Raw genomic sequence first — 19,928 nt, 5'->3', positions numbered from 1 at the left:
TGCAGAGGCCAAAGGTCTGGAATGGATCCTGGAAACCTACATTTCTAACTTGCAATCCAGGTGATTCTGAGGCAGGTAGTGCGAGGACCACACTTTGAGTCTGGGGTTAAGTGGGCAGGGGTCGGGTGACAGGGTTCTAGGGGAGAGAGGGGTGGTCAATGGCAGCAGAGAAGGAACTTGTGAGGGCTGGAGGCCCATTTCTGTGCATTCAAAGGACAAAAAAAAGTACTTGGGGGGCTTTTCCTGGTGGCGCAGTGGTTAAGAATCTGCCTGCCAATGCAGGGGACATGGGTTCGAGCCCTGGTCTGGGAAGATCCCACATGCCGCAGAGCAACTTAAGCCCATGTACCACAACTACTGAGCCTGTGCTTTAGGGCCTGTGTGCCACAACTACTAAGCCCACATGCCACAGCTACTGAAGCCCATGTGCCTAGAACCCGTGCTCCGCAACAAGAGAAGCCACCACAATGAGAAGCCTGCACACTGCAACGAAGAGTAGCTCCCGCTCGCCACAACTAGAGAAAGGCTATGCGCAGCAACAAAGACCCAACTCAGCCCTAAATAAATAAATAAATAAATTTATTTTTTAAAAAAAGTACTTGGGGGCGGGGGGCTGCCTTCTGTGTGTGCCACCCACCCTACCCCACGGGGCAATCAGCTCTTCTAAGGTAGGCTGACCCTGCCTTGCAAAATATGACCAAGCCCATGATTCTGGAGGGCCTCTGATTGTTCAGTGACACCTTGCATTTAGCTACTTTCCCTGCAATTAATACGAAGCATTCTCTCCTTGAATAGATAAAAAGGTGTCCAGGTGACTAGGTCCTAGTCTTGGTGCACTGGTGGTTCTTTATCCTTGGCCTCTTGGCTTTGGCTCCGGGCCAGGGGATTTAAATGTGTGCATTTCAGCCAAACTGCCATCTGATACAAGCTTCCCTGCTCTCTGGGTGTAAACATAGAAAGTTTGGGGACGTCGGGACTAGATGATTACTAGCTATTACCACCCAAGATATACTCTGCGCATGTAGCTCCAAAGGCCAATCACATCTAATTAATTAATACATTAATTACATCAGTTAATATAGTAATACATTAATGAAAGAAGAAGAATGCTTTGCCGCCTGAGAACAGCACCTGCTGGGTGCAGGGCAGGGAGGCAAGCCTTAGCCTGGGCTCACATTGTAGCCTGAAGGACCAGATCCGCAGCCTGCCAGTCTTGTCCTGGGGCTGGAATTCCGGTGTACTGACCAGTGCCGGAAGTAACAGGTCAGTGGGGGAAGGGTGTGATTCAGTGACACATGCCGTATAGAATTTTCCCTATTTCATTCTGATGGAAAAAAAGACACCTCTGTTCAACTTTAGTTGTCATCTGTGCAATTTCCTCATGAGAAGTTACAGCCAACTGCAAAGCGGTGTTCCCTTCAGAGTAGCTCACGAAGGATCACAGTGTCCTTCAAAGCCCTCCTCTCTCAAGTGGCCAGGCCAGAGGTCGTCAGCCGGCTTGCCCCTGCTGTGGGAAGACATGTGCTGGCCTGGGGGTGGGGGTGGGAGTGGGGGACAGCCATGAAGGGGAGAGACGTGACTCTGCCTAACTGTGGGAAATGTGACCTGAAAGACTGTGTCTTCATTTCTTAGATTTCTCATTGAGCAATATTTCTCCTTCGCTAAACAACCAGGCCACAGTGTTGACGTGGGGAAAGCCACAACTCCAGGGCCAACTTGTTCTTGTTTGGTGCACAACATCACATAACATCAAGTCTCCTTCCGGCTTTTATGGAATATGTTAAATATTCCTGTGGAGGGTAAAGTGGCTACATCTCTCCTTCTGGGCCAGAAGATTAACTATTATCATCCAAGATAGAGTTTGTTGGAACATGTAGTTCTGAAGGTCAATCACAACCAAAAAGAATTAACACATCATTCAAAAAGAAAAATGCTGATTACAACAAAATGGTGAAAAAAACAATTGCATCTATTTTAAAAGCTTTTTGGTCTTCCCTTAAAAATGGAACTCCTCCTTGCTGTCTGAAATCTCAAACGGATGCTAAGTGTTTGGTCTGGTGGTTCGCTCCGATGACTCACCTGTGTGTTGGTCTCACTCCACTACAGACCCCCAACTGGGCTCTTCTGCATAAAAAACATGTTCCACCCACAAAACCGCTCCACAGCTGGTCCAGGTGCCATAGGGCTTCCACGAGGTCACGTCGTTTTGTCAGTGAGTCTGGACACACCTAACTGAGTCCTAAGAAAGTGGATCAGTTTGGTCTCTGTGAGGAATGCTGTCCCAAGAGTCACTCCCAAACAGAGGGCCCCCACAGCGACGTGCACCAGCATGGCTGGCCAGCCCCGCTCACAGCAGAGGAACACCTGCAGAAAGAAACCACTGTCACTGCCCCGGGCCCCCAGCCGTACCTCCTTTCTCTGAGGCAAGCCACGGGGAGTGGAGGCCCTACTGCTCCAGCTTCCAGTCAGGTAAAGGCATGACAGCTATGTACTAGGGTCTACTCTATTCCCACGGGTAGTCCCAGAAGCTTAGGGGAAGGGGTAAGAGGAAGCAAGTACTTGTCCAGCTGGGTCAGGCAGAGCAGAAATGGGATGCCTAGAACGAGGGACAGTGGACATGCTGCAAAATCATGTGGTGTGAAGGCCGCAGGGCGCCTCACCTCGGAAACAGCAGTAATGCCACCACTGAGGGCAAATGCCCCGAGGAGGACTGGCGACAGGAACAGGCCGGCCAGGGGCTTGTGGGGGCTCTTCCGGTAGTAGCGGTGGATGAAGCAAAGGCTCTGTGTGATCCGAATGCCCATGTTGAAGCAGTTGGCCAAGATGAAGCCCACGCTGCCACACCAATGGGTCAGGAGATAGGATAACAGCAGGAACGAAGTTGAGAGGGCCAGCATTGTGAAATTGTACCTGGGAAGAGGGAAGCAAGCAATGCAGGGCAGTGGGTACCTGGTCCCAAGGCAGGGCTGCTACAAAGAAAGTGGCTGTGAACATGAATTCACAGAAAGCACCTTCAAGTTCCTGCGATCCAGCTGATTTTCACAAGATCGAATGCTAAGTGGACAACATGGAAATGTCACTGTCCCTTTCACCCCTGAGTAGAAGAGTAAGAAAATGAACAACTCAACATATTTATGGTGTTTAAGGATAATAACTGGTTACTTTAATTGACACTGTGATCAAAACACATAAAAATCCTTTTCAGCCTGTCTTTAACGTGAGACACAACAATATGACACAGATAACAATTACATGTGAACAGGCACTCTGACAGGTACTGTGAGGGGTGCTGGGGATGTACTGGTGGATGAACACACGGCCCTTTCCCTGTGGAGCTTGGATCCGTTTTATGGACGAGGAAACCAGGCAGAGGGAGGCTAAATAATTTGCCTAAGGAATGAGCCGACACCCCAACCTGACCCCTGGCCCCTAAACTTTAGCACCTCATACCGCTTCCCTTGCAAAATGCAGAAGCCCCATAACCTTGGCCAGTGGATCTCACTCAAAGCAAGTGACCGGCTTCCATAATGAAATGGAAACAGGGAGCAAAGCCTGGACCACCTTCAGGGTTTCCCAGACTCTTACACATCCCTCCTCTGCTCTCTACATCTCCAGAGCTCTGTGGGTTCTACGACTGGCAGGATTATACTGCTCTTTTCACTTCTATGATCCCAGAGCAGCACGTCACTTAGTTATCTTCAGTTTTCAGTTCTCAACTGAGTCTCAGCAGAGATAAAATAGCTGCCACAGGCTTCCAAAAGGCTTGTGGTACATCCATGAACAAAATTCTCCAGCATCTCATTTCTGCCTAGCACACAGCAGGCATTCTAAGTGTATAGTTGTTGAGGGAACCAAACTCCTTAGATCCCTAAGCTGTGTCAGCTGGGTTAGGAAACCTCAGAGGCCACCATTCGGGTTCTGTACAGGAGGGAGGGGTGGTAAGAAAGCCACTGTGGCCTCCAAATGCCCAGGTTCTGGTCCTTGGGCTGATCAAGCCCAAGGTGCTATGGGAGATATAATTCATCAGAGAGGATAGCAAGAACACACATGCGTGCGTATGCGTGCACACACACATACTGTACTCCAACAGGGGAGGTATGCTTTCATCCAGAATTCCAGAGAGGGAATTCATTTGCTTCTTAGTTGAGAGAGTTTCTTTTAATGAGTAATAGAACTACAAGAGCCCACATCTTCAAAAGGGAAGTTTCTTCACTAACTGCTAATCAATTATCAGAATGGCCAACTTTATAACAGGCAATTGAGGCTGGGCCAGTACTCTGACCTCTTTTCCAAAAAGAAGCAGAGATGTGTAATCTGTTCAGTTTTTTTTCAGAAACGATCTCAGAAAGGTTTATTAAGACCAATGCTTGGAGTTTAGGCCATAGGTTCACGAACTTTCAAAGTCATCCTCACCCAGCTCCAAGTAGAATGGAAACAATGAATGAAACCGGTAGGCAATTCATGCTAATTCAAGCAGGGACAAGTTCCATGGTGTGGCTTCTTTAACGTAGCCATTTGGGAGGTGCTGATGATGACGGAGTCCACTGTTTTTCACTAGAAGAGGGCTCTGCAACTATTGAACTTTCCAGAACTCATAAGTCTATAGCCTTAAAGACATTATCCACTTCAGGAAAAAATGAGAATTTTAAAGATAAAATTAAAATGCCACTTTTTAAATCAATGGAAAATTAGTCAGTGACAATGACTATTTTCTAAGGCTTGGTTAACACAGACAGGAAGTTATTTAATCAGGCTTATCAAAAGATAGATGACTGCAGCAGCAACTGAAGCATCCCCCAGTGGGTGCTGGTTGAAAACATCAAGGCACAGCCATACGTTGTAGCCTTGGCAACCATGCAAAGGATGGTGCCAGTCTTGTGTGCACTCGTCCTGCATTCAACAGTTATGGAGTCCCACTCCACATTGGGCACTCAAGGGCCAACAAGTCAGAAAAAGGAGCTGTCAGTCTTCGGCCTCTGCATCACTGTCCCCTCTGCCTGGAAGGTTCGGCCCCATCTTTGCATAGCAGACCCTTCTTGGTCATTCAGGCCTCAGCCTAAATGCCACCTCCTTGGAGGGGCCCCCCAATCTAAAAAGGCCCCCAATCTCACTACATAACCCTGTTTTAGTTCTTTGCAAAGCACCATATTTTCTTGCTTATTTACTTGTTTGCTACCTGCCTTCCCCACTGTCAGCTCCAGGAGAGCAGGGATCTCTTCTCTTTTGTTCATTGCTGAATTCCTGGAGCTTAAAGAAATGCCTGTTAGAGAGTAGATGCCCAAAAAGTATTTGTCAAATGAACAAAAGAAAATGAGATATCCTTAACAAAACACAACAAAAATCCTTCAGTGGAGCATAATGTAAAAGCCATCAATTTTATGCTATACATATTATGAGGTTATTAACAAAAAAGCAACTTGCAGTTCAATGGACATTCTAATATTTCACATCCAACCAAATCCCCGATTTTTATTTAGAAAAACACTGATTAACCTGTAGGTAGTTAACTAAAAGCCATGATTTCATCAGTATATATTTTTCAATTCAGAATCTGAAATGTACAAGGTAAATCAATCATAACACTTAACTAAGCTGCTCAATTCTACTATAAAAATTCTTACTGCCGTTTTATGTCTGGCTAAATTCATAGAGAGGGGAAAATTGCTGGGGTCTGTGATGAGCCCAGGTGCTACCTGTGTTCAGACAGGACTGAGGGTTGGGGCCAGGGGCCCAGACAGAAAGGGGGCTGCTATGTTTAATACAAACCTGGAGACCATGCTTAAAGGTACACACATTTTACTCTTAGGGGAAGTGAATTACTTCAGATGAGAACAAGGCCCTGTCTTTTCTCTATGTTGACTACTAATACCATGAAAATAATTTTCCAGATTTTAATATAGTGTTCTGATCCCATTACTACAAATAACTTAAAAAGTTGCTTTCATTGGGTCAATGCAATGTAAGAGAAACCAAAGCAACCAGCCACTGTCTATATTCCCTCATGATTTGTTGCAAGATATATATTTTTAATGTTTTAATCAGGCTTAGTGTTGATTCTCCCCCTCAACACTAATGCTGAAATTGTTATAACAAAATTCCCTTCAAAGAGATAGATTCTTAGTCCAGAACTCTTTCCACTACACCTCAGTGCCTCATTTAGTATGTTTTAAATTATATTTTTAAATTATTTCATGTTAGAAGCACCTTTCAAGTAAAAACACAGTGCTTTCAAAATTAAACTTAGAGAACATTTTATCCACTAAAAAAAAAAAAAAAAAATAGACTCAAAGCAGTTTATAGCTATAAATTTAACTGTCTGAAGTAAAAACCATGTCTAGACCACCATTTGAAAACTATGGGTTGTGACCTAAAAGTAGGCTAGGAAATCAATTTAGTGGGTCATGACATGGCAGTTTAAAGAATGAAATAGAACAGAATTAAAAACCATCAGTGTGTCCTGTGCGTAACTGGGGTACTTGTTGCTTCATGGAAGCTTCCTTTCAGTCACACCCAAATATGCACTGGGTCACAGTGTTCAATGCAGTTTTCACTCTGAAAGCTGGTCTGAGCCAGCGGTTCCTAAGGCCTTTGCTATCTATCATCAGCAATCTCCTGGAGCTGAGCAATAAAAGACTCCTTGGCCTAAGTTCCTAAAATTCCAGTTCAGCTGGTATGGGAGGGGGCCAGAACTTCTGAGCAGTCTGGGCTGGGACCACTGCCCTAGACTCCAGTTCTCAACTACGGTGTAGCATACAAGGTCACCAAGCCTCTGTGAGACAGGCCCCAGTGGGAAGCAGACAGAGGCTGCTCTGAATGAGAGGAAGGGTTCACCAACTCTCTGAGTACCTTTTTCCCAGCCTACCCCCGCACTGGGACTCTGAGGGGTTTCAACGGCACTCAGGGCACTACAGAGGCAGCATGAAACCCCCGAGGGACCCAGACCTCAAGGGGCAAAGGGATAAAGAGGGCCGCACGCCCCATTACCTACACCCACCCTTCTCTCTTCTTCTTCCTCTCTCTTCTTTGTCCCTATCAGTTTTATCCTTCTCCTCAACTGCATTCTGCAGTGATGTCTTCAGATACCACCTTGCTAATTTTGGCATCTGGAACACAAGAGATCAATTATCCTAGGTGTGGGTCAGAGGCTCTTACCAGGAGTTCACGTCAGAAGCATTGAGGAGTTTTAAAACATTCACATGCTCAGGGCCTGCTGATTCTGTAGGCGTGGTAGGAGAGAGAGTGGTGGGAGTAGGGTGGACAGGAATCTGCATTTCTAACAAGCTCCATGGGGCACTGTGACTCAAAACCAGTGTTAAAAACTACTGCTTGAAATTCCAGGGCAGAGGTCCTGACCTGGGGGTCAATGGATGGGAAAAAATGTGGCAAAACTTGTATGTGCACTTGGGCCTTTCTCTGAGGAGAGGTGTCACAGATCCCCGAGATTCTGCAAGACCTACAAATCAGATTCTATAGATCTGCATCTTGAAGAAGCTCCTTGGTAACCCATCGGAGCACTGGGCAAGGAGGTGAGTAAAGGAGTGATCTTGTCTGGTGCCTGCCTCTGCCAGCCTGGACTAACACAACCCTTCAGGGCCCTGACTTCTCCCTTCACAAAGGGAGGCAAGGAGCAGTGTCTGCCCCCAGCCCTACTGTGGGGAGGACTTACTGAATGGTGCCTGAGGAAGGCACCACACTCCTGGTTCTAGAAGAGCCTTCTGTAAATGCATGTTCAGAATGAAAAGAAAGAAGTTACTTCATTTTGGCTGAAGGCCATAATTAGAGGTGTATCTTTAAGGTTACCTACCTGTCGACCTCCTCTTTGCTCATGGCAGCAAACGTGAAACATTCGGTCACTCCATTGATGGCAAGCAGGAGGACGTAAAGACAATAGGCACGCAGCAGGACAGGACCTGTAAGGAAATAACCCACTGAGACTCCAGAGCCCAAACGGGAGGCCCACGTGCACCCTCACTTCGGCAGGTTGGTCAGAGAACACCAGAGCTGGGTCATGAGCCCTGCTGATGTCATCAGTGGGCAGACGCATGCTTGAGCCTATCTGGAAGGACTCCCAGCATTCTACAGTACTGACTAAAATAAACAGCTAAAAACAAAAGGACAATTAGGAATAAATGTACAGATCTCTTGCCTAACAACTAAAAGCTTATCTGGCCAGCAAGCAAATCTCACTTTTTAAATCAGCATGAAGAAGCCTGCTAGTTTGAGCACTTGGGGACGCTAATGGCCCTGCATGCTAAGAGAAGCTCAGTTGAGGAGGCCCTGAAGAAGCCCAGGGTTCAGGAGCAGCAGGAAACTACAGAGATAGAACACCCATAACTCTTCAGGGAGAATCAGAGCCTGCAAGTTTATTTTCTCCTAAAACAAAGTGATGTGGTTCTATAGCTAACTAACAAGCTTTGGGAAGATCTGCTAACAAAAAATTGGGAGCCTTAAAATGAAATTGATCCCCTCTTTTTTTTTTCCCCTGGCCAAGCTGCGCAGCTTGCAGGACATTTGTTCCCAACCAGGGATTGAACCTGGGTCCTCAGCAGTGAAAGTGCCAAGTCCTAACCACTGGACCACGAGGGAATCCCCTGATCCCCTACTTTAAGAGGGCCATTACTGAGAGGCAGCCAAGCAGTTTCTAATAAAATAAACATGTACTTAACCTATGATCCAGCAATTCTACTCCTAGGTGTACAACCAACAGAAACAAATGCATGTGTTCACAAAAACATGTGCACAAAAACATCCATAGCAGTTTTATTCCTAACAGCCCAAAGTGACCATTGACAGGAGAAGGGATAAACAAACTATGGGCCGTCCGCACAAAGAAATACTTCTCAGCAATCAAGGAGAAAAAAAACTACTGATGCATGTAAAAACATAGATAAATCTCAAAAACATTATATTGAGGGAAAGAAGCCGAACATGAAAGTGCCCGTGCTATATGATTTCACTTATATGAAATTCTTTTTAAAAGCAATACTAATCTATGGTAACAGAAATCAGAGCAGTGCTTATCTCTGAGTTGGAGGGGGGCAGTTGACTGGAAAGGGTCCTAAGAGAACTTTCTGGGGTAATAGAAATGTTCTGTATCTTAATCTGGATGTTGGTTACATGGGTGTAGATACTTGTCAAAACTCATCAAACTGTGCTCTTTTTTTTCTTTAAAGCATTTAAAAATATTTATTTATTTATTTTTGCCTGCATTGGGTCTTCGTTGCTGCACTCAGGCTTTCTCTAGTTGCGGCGAGCGGGGGCTACTTTTCGTTGCAGTGCACGTGCTTCTCATTGCGGTGGCTTCTCTTGTTAAAGAGCATGGGCTCTAGACATGCGGGTTTCAGTAGTTGTGGCACGTGGGCTCAGTAGTTGTGGCGTGCAGGCTCAGTAGTTGTGGCACATGGGCTTAGTTGCTCCACGGCATGTGGGATCTTCCCGGACCAGGGCTCGAACCTATGTCCCCTGCATTGGCAGGCGGATTCTTAACCACTGCGCCACCAGGGAAGCCCCCAAACTGTGCTCTTAAGAGGACAGCATTTTAATTTATGTAAATTAGCCCTCAATAAAGAAAAAACTTAACTGCTAAAAGAAAAGGGAAAGGCCGGGGGGAGTTCCCGAGTCTCAGAATCTTAAACTTATTCATGGTTTATGAAAGCTGCTTAATATGAAACATCCCTGCGTCATGGGGACCCTAAATAGTTTTACGGCCATCAAAAAGGACAAAAGGACTACTAACAGGGCAGCCCGATGGCCCTCTCTTGTGTTCACATTGTACCGTATCCTGTTGCATTTCATTCCCCAAGTCACTGCAGAAAGTAGCCTGGCCCCCACCCCAGCTGTGGGATGACTCCAGCAAAGGAGGCAGGGACCAGGTTCAGGCCTGCAGTGGCTGGAGGCTATGCTCATTGTGCTTCCTGCTTCTCTCCATCCTCCTCTCTCTGGCAGAGAGGAGTGGGGCTCCTCTCATAACCTGCACCTCTCACTTGATAACTGAAAGCTGAAGGCATGTGTGAGTCTATCTGAAGGTGGATAGTGAGCTGCTTTGCAATGTGGAGGACACAAAACTCCTGCATGAAACGGTGATTCAATTTTGGGGAAAGAGGTTGGAATTGGGGAATTTGTGGATGGAACCTTAAACTATGGATTAAAGTGAGTGGTAGTATGGCTTGAATTATATATCCCCTTCAAAAGTAATCTGAAGTAATTTGAAGTCTAATAGATCTATCTGGACCTATTAGAGTATGATCTATTTGGAAATAGGGTCTTATAAAGATAACCAAGTTAAAATGAGGTCATTAGGGTGGGCGCTAATCCATTATGACTGGTGTCCTTATAAAAAAGGGAAATTTGGACGCAGAGACAGACACTCACAGAGGGAAGACAATGTGAAGACACACAGGGAGAAGACAGCCACGTGATAGGAGGAGTTAATGCATTTCCAAGTCAAGGACTGCCGGCCTACACCATTAGCTAGAAGAGGCAAGGAAGGATACCTACTCTGGAGATGTCAGAGAGAGCACGGCCCTGCTGACACCTGGATTTCAGACTTCTGCCCTCCAGAACTGTGAGACAATCAATTTCTGTTGAAATTAAGCCACCCAGTTTGTGATACATTGTTATCGCAGCCCTAGGAAACTAATATTAGGGGATTGAGAAGAAAAAAAGATTTTAAAAAATAAAAGAGAAGACACTGCTTTGGGAAAGCAAGTGTTCTCCTTACTTGCTGCAAATAATAAATCCTTCCTTCTCCAGACAAAAAACAAGTAAAAGAAAGGGCAAGAGAGCTCTCGTGGAGGCAGCTAGCGCGAGGTTGTGGAGAGCTAAGCCGCGCGTCGTGCCCTGCGCTGCCCAGACTAGCGAACAATACAGTCAAGATGGCTAAAGGTGATCCCAAGAAACCAAAGGGCAAGATGTCTGCTTATGCCTTCTTTGTGCAGACGTGCAGAGAGGAACATAAGAAGAAAAACCCCGAGGTCCCTGTCAATTTTGCAGAATTTTCCAAGAAATGCTCTGAGAGGTGGAAGACAATGTCTGGGAAAGAGAAGTCTAAATTTGATGAAATGGCAAAGGCAGATAAAGTGCGCTATGATCGGGAAATGAAGGATTACGGACCAGCTAAGGGAGGCAAGAAGAAGAAGGACCCGAATGCCCCCAAGAGGCCACCGTCTGGATTTTTCCTGTTCTGTTCTGAATTCCGCCCCAAGATCAAATCTACAAACCCTGGCATCTCTATTGGAGATGTGGCAAAGAAGCTGGGCGAGATGTGGAATAACCTGAGTGACAGCGAGAAGCAGCCATACATCAACAAGGCAGCAAAGCTGAAGGAGAAATACGAGAAGGATGTCGCAGAGTATAAGTCTAAAGGGAAGTTTGATGGCGCCAAGGGTCCTGCTAAAGTTGCCGGGAAAAAGGTGGAAGAGGAAGAGGAAGAAGACGAGGACGAAGAAGAGGAGGAGGAGGAGGAGGATGAATAAAGAAAACCTGTTGATGTGTCTCCTTGTGAATACCTTAGAGTAGGGAGGCACCGTGATTGACACACGTCTCACACGGGACGTGTCTGTTGCCCTTGTTAGGTTTAATTACCCAGTTGGATCATGATCATATTGTAGTCTCTCAAAGTGCTCTAGCAATTAATTGTCAGTGGTTTACATAGAGTGGCCATGGGTGTCTGGAGCACCCGGAAACTGTATCAAAGTTGTACATATTTCCAAACATTTTTAAAATGAAAAGGCTCTCGTGTTCTCCTCACTCTGTGCACTTTGCTGTTGGTGTGACAAAGCATTTAAAGATGTTTCTGGCTTTTCTTTCTTTTTTTAATTTGTGAGGTGGTGTGTTAACTCTATGGTCATTGGCTAGGAATCCCGAGTTCTCAGCTGTACATATCTATAGTTTGTAAAAAGAACAAAGCAACCGAGACACACTCTTGACGCTCCTTGCTTGGTGTGGAGGCTGTAGGGAGCAATGCCTTCCGGAGGGGCCGTAGCTCAGGGCGTGCACTGTGGGGCTGGACCTGTGGACACTGCAGTGGGCATCCATTTAGCTTCAGGTTGTCTTGTTTCTGTATATAGAGACATAGCATCCCGCTGCCATTCTTAGCTGTGGAAAAGGGGGGGGTCACCTGGCATGAGAAGTGTTTTGATCCTTTTTAGTTGAAGTGGTAGTTTTAACTGTTTTTTAAACAAACCATAGGAGTCTTCATTGTCAGCAAAGCCAAGAGCCACTGTATTGATAAAAGTTCAAGAACCTGTACTAAACACGATCTGCAATGTTCTGTTATTTTTTTTGTATGTTTAAAACGTTGAAATGTTTTTGAAGTTAAATAAACAGTATTACATTTGTAAAAAAAAAAAAAAAAAAAAAGAAAGGGCAAGAGAGAAGCACCTAAGAGATAAATGTGAGAAATCTCAGGGGAGTTCACTGAATGTATTTTTCTTTAGGATGGAAAAGCTAGGTATGAGAAAGACTTCTGAGAAAAGTCTCAGAGCACTTCCAAAGCTCCTAATTATATACAGGGCTAAGCCAAGTAATGCAAAGCAAAACCACAGTGCCCCACGAAAGCCTGCCTGTGGTGCGTCCAAGTCCTACACTTGGAGACAACAGCACAGAGGCCTCTGAGAGGCCACTTCAGGTCATAGGTGAGTCCACTTCACAGGTGAGGACAAAGAGCAACACACAACTGGGGCAACGGAGGACAGCAGCATTGCAAGGTCCACTTGGAAAACTAAGTGTTGGGCTGAGCCATGGAAAATTCCCATTCTGGGCTTCCCTGGTGGCGCAGTGGTTGAGAGTCTGCCTGCCAATGCAGGGGACACGGGTTCGTGCCCCGGTCTGGGAAGATCCCACATGCCGCGGAGTGGCTAGGCCCGTGAGCCATGGCCTCTGAGCCTGTGCGTCCGGAGCCTGTGCTCCACAACGGGAGAGGCCACAACACTGAGAGGCCCGCGTACCGCAAAAAAAAAAAAAAAAAAAAAAAAAAGAAAGTTCCCATTCTTTTCTGATTTAGTAAGACTTTCTGGAGAAAGTCAAGTTTTGCGAGGTAGTTTTAAGGGAACAAAAAAGACTACGGTGGGGGGCGGAGGGGGGCAGAGAGCAGCAGTGTTAATGTTTTCTGGCACAGGAAAGGCATTCGGATACGCAGCCCTAGTCCAAAGAGTCAGGAGTAGGGCAAGGAGAAGATGGGTGGAGTGCAGACGAGGGAAGGAAAGCCGACAGGCACCCTGGGGAGACAAAATGACCCTCCCAGAAGGCACAGAGAACTGGAAGTTTGGTCAAAATGAGAAGCAGTTGCAATGAGGAGACAAATGCTGGAAGACCTTGCCAGGACAGGGATGCTGATGGAGGCCTGGGCCAGGCAAGAGACGACAAGGGCCCTAAAGATCCTGCAGCGGCTACACCAAACCACACATCCTTTTCAGAGACTGAGAAACCAGACCACTCTCAAGACTCTTCTCTCTCTGAAGATGAGACAGAGGGGATATCTTTTTGAGTCTCAAATTATTAATGACTCTGGGGCTTCCCTGGTGGCGCAGTGGTTGAGAATCCGCCTGCCAATGCAGGGGACGCGGGTTCGAGCCCTGGTCCGGGAAGATCCCATGTGCCGCAGAGCAACTAAGTCCATGTGCCACAACTATTGAGCCTGCGCTCCAGAGACCGTGAGCCACAACTACTGAGCCCTCAAGCCACAACTACTGAAGCCCGTGTGCCTAGAGACCGTGCTCTGCAACAAGAGAAGCCACTGCAATGAGAAGCCCGTGCACTGCAATGAAGAGTAGCCCCCACTTGCCGCAACTAGAGAAAGCCTGCGTGCAGCAACGAAGACCCAACGCAGCCAAAAATAAAAAATAATAAATAAAAAATAAATAGAATTATTAATGGCTCTGACATAAACCATCAGAGATAGAATTTATTACCTGAGAAATCAACTAACACTGACCCTTTTAAATTCTCAAGACTGGTACCAGCATCTCACTTGAGTAAAAGGACCACACAATGACAATGGTTTGTTGATGTATCTTCTATGATTAACGAATCCAGCAAGTGAACACTGCATGGATGGTACAGCCCTTTCCTCGTGGCATTGTCCTGTGGTTGCATTACAAAGGCTGCTCCTTGGTGATTACCTTTCCAAAGGGGCAGAGCTGCTGTGAAATAGCCCGTCTCTGCACACTGACTTGCTAATGGCTTCCTAATGTGGCCTCCCTGCAGTTGCCTGACCCAGGGAGCCACAAACCACGTCATTGGTTTCATGGCAGGTGTTTCTCCAAACTTAACAACCTTTGCTGTCAAGCAGAAACTCGGCCCTTCTTCCCCTAATACTAAAAGTTTGGGCCTATTATAGTGGAGACTAAAACATGCCAGTGACGTTGTAAAATGGCACTGGAGAAGGCCCTTTACATTTGAGATAGGGCAGCAGAAAGAAGTCTTCAGGGTTCTTGTCTAGTGACCTGAGGAATTAAAAACATCTTTGCTAAACCCAAGACGAAACACTCCAAATGGATTGCCACCCCACGACCCAGCGCATTTTGAAACTGGTGAAGTTCCCAGGGCCCAGCGATGCTGTGAGACGGCCAGTGGCCTGGGTACCAAGTGTTTCAAAGTTAGACACATTCAATACTTTTCTCCTTCAAAACCCAAGAGTCACTGGATTAAATATACCACTTTATTTGCCGAGATCAATTTCATTCTCTGCGAATGGCTCTGGGTTATCCTTCGGAGGCTTTTATGCATCAGGCCGTGAGATTTATGTGGCATTTACTATCTGCAGATGTGTTTAGTACCAAGCGGAGACTCATCAGAGCCTGCTCTCTGCCTTCCTCGCTTACCCCAGAGGGAGCACAGGGAAGCAATTGGCAAAACACATTTTAGGGCTGAGAGGAAACCCAAGGATTCATAACAACTGCTCCAAGTGAGGTTGCGGGACTGATCGACCTGGTGCCAAAGCTCCAATTGCACCCTGGGCTGGTTTGACCTCAGGTGCCCCAGCTACCGGCAATTTTCCCTACACTGACACACATGTCAGTCGTGTGTTTGAATTTTGTAAGGCTCTTCTAAATATTTCGGTTTAGAAATTAGAACAGATCTGAAAAAACCTCTTGTGCATACCTGATCCTGAGCTAAGCATGGCCCCTCCATAGATGTCCAAAGCCAGTTGAGAATAGGCAAAGCCGAAAACAGAGATGGTCAGGCCAGTGAGCAGGGCCAGCTTTAGCAGGGACTCCAAAACCGCGGCGGCCACAGCAACATCCTCCTTGGGCCAGGGGAGAGGGAAGGAAGTGGGATGAATCATGAACTAAAGAAAAACTTCACGTCTGACTTTCTCCCTTTGCTGTTTTACAGATAACTCTTTCAACTGCTGAGGGCCATCACTGCTTTTCTGTAGCCTGGGTTTGTTTCTATGTCAATTAGCAAATGGAGGGAAAAAGACAAAGTGTACCTCCTTAGGCAGTGCAAGGGAGGGTTAGTTTTTAACTCATTTAGGATAAACTATCTCAAATGTTGCCTAGGAAACACTTACTTCCCCCTCTGACATTTATTCTTAAATGGACGAGTTTTTACATTGCTAGCTAGCTTTGTCACCGTGCTTCTCCTGACAAACAACTCCAAACCCTGATGTTCCTGGGATCTACACTTAGGAAAACATTCCTAAATCAGTCTGAGAACCAGATTAGCTCATTTTGAAATACTGTGCATAAACTGTATTTTGCAAAATGTCTTCTAAGAGATGTAAGAGGCCAACTTAGCTTGCTTCTAATTCTAAGACAGACATTTTCAATGGTTCTAGGAAAAGGGAAGTTTCTACAACCAAATACTCTTGGATTAAAATCTCTTCTGTTTTTACTGGCCAGAGTATATCAATTCTTAGAGTCAGAATGGAGTTCTGGGCATGTCACAAGTCCTTAAGAAGCTAAATAACTGGTGTGGTGAGCGAGACCAAATGTCTGCATGCTTTCCTCCCCGCACCCTCAGTTGGCCTTGACCTGGTCTCTGCATCCTTCAGCTCATCTGTTGTTCTTGAGAATCTGAGGATGGGGGAGGCAACCTCATTCTTACACCTAAGACTAGACCATGGAAGGAGGTCTGCGCTGCACCGGGGACAGCTGCAGAGAGTTCTGAGAGGGCTGGGACAAGAATAAGGTCACAAAGAAGGACAAAGGGTGAAAAAGAAGGGCTGGTCAGGGCAAAAAGGAGAAGCTGTGAAAGAAGAAGTGAGCTCAGGGTCCTGCCATCCTTCAGAATGTGATAGAAGAATGAAAACTAGAAGAAAATTTCAGATCTAACAGAGGGGAACAGATAGCTCCACGTTTCTGTCTGTTTATCCTGCACATAGACAGAGAATTCACTTGGGAGATGGTGACATGAGAACCAAGACTACCTGCTTCTGAAGTGTGGCATCCTTTTCTCTCTCCAGCACCTTAGCAAAGAATATATAAAAACTCTCTTCTATTGGCTGGAAAATTAATCTGGCCACAAGGGAGCCAAGATTATTCACTATATCATACACGCCTACAAAACAAAAAGGAAGAAATAACAATCGTATTGGTTTTTCTATTTGAATTTTTATAGCACCATTAAAATTTTTTCTAATTTAATTTTTTAAATTAAACTTTTTGAGATAATTATAGATTCACATGGAGTTGTAAGAAATAAAAGAGAGATCCACGTACCCTTTACCCGGTTCCCCAAACAGTAAATTCTTGCAAAACTATAGCACAATATCACAACTGACATGGATACAGTCAAGACAGAACATTTCCATCACCAGCATTTTTTTTATAAAAGTCATTAATGCCAAGTTGATTTTTTTTCTATTTTTATTTACACTACTTTGGGATTATATTCAAAAATAAATGTGAAAAAAATATTAAGACCTATCTAGCCACACAAACATGGAGCAAATCTTTGTGACTGCAATGAGCTCCCTTTTCTCTTAGCACACCTTGGCCCGCAAAATGAGCACCAGAGCTCTGCAGAAAGCAGGGTAAGGGCAGAGAACCTCAAAAGAGAACGTGCCACCCACGTCAATGAGAGGGGATAGTCAAATATATATTTATAAAGACCTACACTTTTTAATCTTCAGGATTCATTTCTTATAATCTTTTTTTAAAAAATAATCTTCAGGTTCATTTTTTCATTAAATGTTTCAAACTGCAGAGAAAAATATGAGAAAGTGTCTACTAATAGTTCATCTTTAATTAAAACAATACAGAATTTCATCTTACCCTGATCCCCAAAATTTAACACGTTCAAAAATGTCATCACATATCGCTCGCCTGTAAATGGAAAAGCAAAATAATTAGCATTTCAAATGTACAGTATTTTCTTGTTTCCTTTTCTTTTATCGTCTATCATCTCTTCCAGTTGGTAAATACTCTCAAAGGAGAAAAATTAAGTAATCAGTTAAAGACATGTTCCTTGTCCTAATGTTGATTTCAAATAATCTCAAAATAATAACAATTTGGAAAGTGCAGAGGGCTTTACTGACAACAAATTTCCAAACCAGTTAAATTAAAAACAAAACAAAAATCAATAAAACCAGTCTAAGTTTTTTAAAAAGTATGAGGAGTTACTAAAATGTTAACGGTGAAAATGATTATCTCAAGTTTTCAGGGAGGTCGGATAATCTGAGTGTAAATTCTATGAAATGAAAGGTCCATGATTAAGTGCACAGACTCATCAAAAGTTTCCCCTCTGGGTGGATAAAGCTCCGTGGAGGCTGGCAGTTCCCTGGAGCCCAAGTTCACAATTCAAGACAGTCTAATGCTTTCAAGGTGAAGACACCAGCCCAGAGCCCTATTCCCCACCCCCAACTTCCATGAATGTTCTTATTATCTGTGAGTGGAAAGCACTGACCACTACGGAGGTGGAGCACTGAAGAGTGTCCATAGCTCTGAAGGGCCAACTCTCACCTCCTAGCAACTTGCTCAAAGAGGAAAGCAATATTAAGAGATGAGAAGCAATGTGATCTTAAGTCCCTCTTCAGCCCTTCCCTGCCTACAATCTCCCAGCCACTGCATTTGTGGCAGGGACCTCTGCAAGTCTTCCCAGGCACGGGTCCTCAGGCACTGCACTAGTTCCCATCTGTATCTCTGTTCTGCTCTGATCCATCCTCACAACTAACAGTTCCAGCTTTTGCAAATACAGATATTAAGTCAATCCCTGCTTTCACAATTTTAAATGGCTCTGGAGTATTTGCAAAAAGTCCAAGCGCCTTGATTCTGCATTTGAGGTCTTTTATTATTTAATTATTATCATTTTTTATAAATTTATTTATTTTATTTATTTATTTTTGGCTGCGTTCGGTCTTCGTTTCTGCGCGTGGGCTTTCTCTAGTTGTGGCGAGCGGAGGCTACTCTGTTGCAGTGCATGGGCTTCTCATCGCAATGGCTTCTCTTATTGCGGAGCATGCGCTCTAGGCGTGTGGGCTTCAGTAGTTGTGGCTCACAGGCTCAGCAGTTGTGGCTCGTGGGTTCTAGAGCGCAGGCTCGGTAGTTGTGGTGCACGGGCTTAGTTGCTCCGTGGTATGTGGGATCTTCCTGGACAAGGGCTCGAACCCGTGTCCCCTGCATTGGGATTCTTAACCACTGCGCCACCAGGGAAGCCCTTGAGGCCTTTTATAAACTTACCCCGAGCTATCTTTTTGGGCTCCCTTCACCAACCTCACCCCCACCTCCCCCCATCACAATGTCATCCTCTGCTACACCCTACATGGAGGATTTAGCCCCTCCAGCTGCTCTGAGTCAGGCTGGGCCGGTGTTCCCAGACTCAGCTGTTGGTATTCTCACCACCTGCAATGGCTTTTCTTCAGGGGCTTCCCTGGGTTCTGGCACAAAAGGCCTCTCCCTCCCACGTTCTGTGAGCTCCCTGAGGGCAGGAACCATGTCTCACTCATCTCCGTGCCCCTGGCTGCCTAGCAGAGCTCCAGGAAATGAAACAGCACTCAAGAGATGTCTGGCGAATGAGCTGGCATTTCCAAGTACAGCCCCTCACAGCCCTGTATCAGAGTTAACCACACAAATGCCTGCGTCTCTGGGGAGAGAATGAGCTCCTTGAGGCCACGGCCTGTTCCTCATTCATCTGTGTATTCTCAGCACCTGACACACAGTGTTTAGGAAATGTGGAGGCAGAAAGTAACAGCATTTATATACACACACATACACACACACACATACACATATACTATACACACACACATATACTATATACATTCACACATACATACTATATACACTCACACACACACATACTGTATACACTCACACATACACACATATACTATATACACTCACACATACATACACACATACACATATACTATATACACTCACATACACATATACTATATACACTCACACATACACACACAGACACATATACTATATACACTCACACATACACATATACTATATACACTCACACATACACACATATACTATATACACTCACACATACATACACACATACACATATACTATATACACTCACATACACATATACTATATACACTCACACATACACACACAGACACATATACTATATACACTCACACATACACATATACTATATACACTCACACATACACACACATACACATATACTATATACACTCACACATATACACACACACATACTGTATACACTCACACATACACACACATACACATATACTATATACACTCACACATACACACACTCACATATACTATATACACTCACACATACACACACACATATACTATATACACTCACACACACACTCAAATATACTATATACACTCACACATACACACACACATATACTATACACTCACACACACATACACTATACACCCCCCCCCACACACATATACTGTATACACTCACACATACACACACATACACATATACTATATACACTCACACACTCACATATACTATATACACTCACACAT

General features: G+C 45.1%; 2 protein-coding genes across 5 annotated transcripts in view; one reads left to right on the top strand and one right to left on the bottom strand.

Annotated features, from left to right (window-relative positions):
• Positions 1–402: 402 nt before the first annotated feature.
• Positions 403–19,928, bottom strand: part of RFT1 (RFT1 glycolipid translocator homolog) — a 40,411-nt gene continuing 20,885 nt past the window's right edge. For 2 of the 4 annotated variants that reach the window (XM_082638770.1, XM_082638772.1), the window contains exons 8-15: positions 17,220–17,270; positions 16,373–16,503; positions 15,103–15,247; positions 7,805–7,910; positions 5,177–5,247; positions 3,012–3,094; positions 2,661–2,910; positions 2,207–2,364 (exon numbers count right to left, since the gene is read on the bottom strand). In XM_082638770.1, the coding sequence (XP_082494896.1) occupies positions 2,348–2,364; positions 2,661–2,910; positions 3,012–3,094; positions 5,177–5,247; positions 7,805–7,910; positions 15,103–15,247; positions 16,373–16,503; positions 17,220–17,270 (854 nt within the window). In that variant the 3' untranslated portion in view covers positions 2,207–2,347. Of the gene's footprint in view, positions 2,365–2,660; positions 2,911–3,011; positions 3,095–5,176; positions 5,261–7,804; positions 7,911–15,102; positions 15,248–16,372; positions 16,504–17,219; positions 17,271–19,928 lie in introns of those variants that run through there. The other 2 variants (XM_082638773.1, XM_082638771.1) reach the window with 2 other exon arrangements.
• Positions 10,794–12,261, top strand: LOC309814081 (high mobility group protein B3). The gene has a single exon (XM_082639447.1). It carries the CDS (start codon positions 10,875–10,877, stop codon positions 11,472–11,474), a length of 600 nt encoding a protein of 199 aa, XP_082495573.1. The 5' UTR covers positions 10,794–10,874; the 3' UTR covers positions 11,475–12,261.

Source organism: Mesoplodon mirus (genome assembly GCF_964341445.2).
Source record: "Mesoplodon mirus genome assembly, chromosome: 12".
Lineage (NCBI taxonomy): Eukaryota > Metazoa > Chordata > Mammalia > Artiodactyla > Ziphiidae > Mesoplodon > Mesoplodon mirus.
This window is presented reverse-complemented; position numbering and strand designations above follow the sequence as displayed.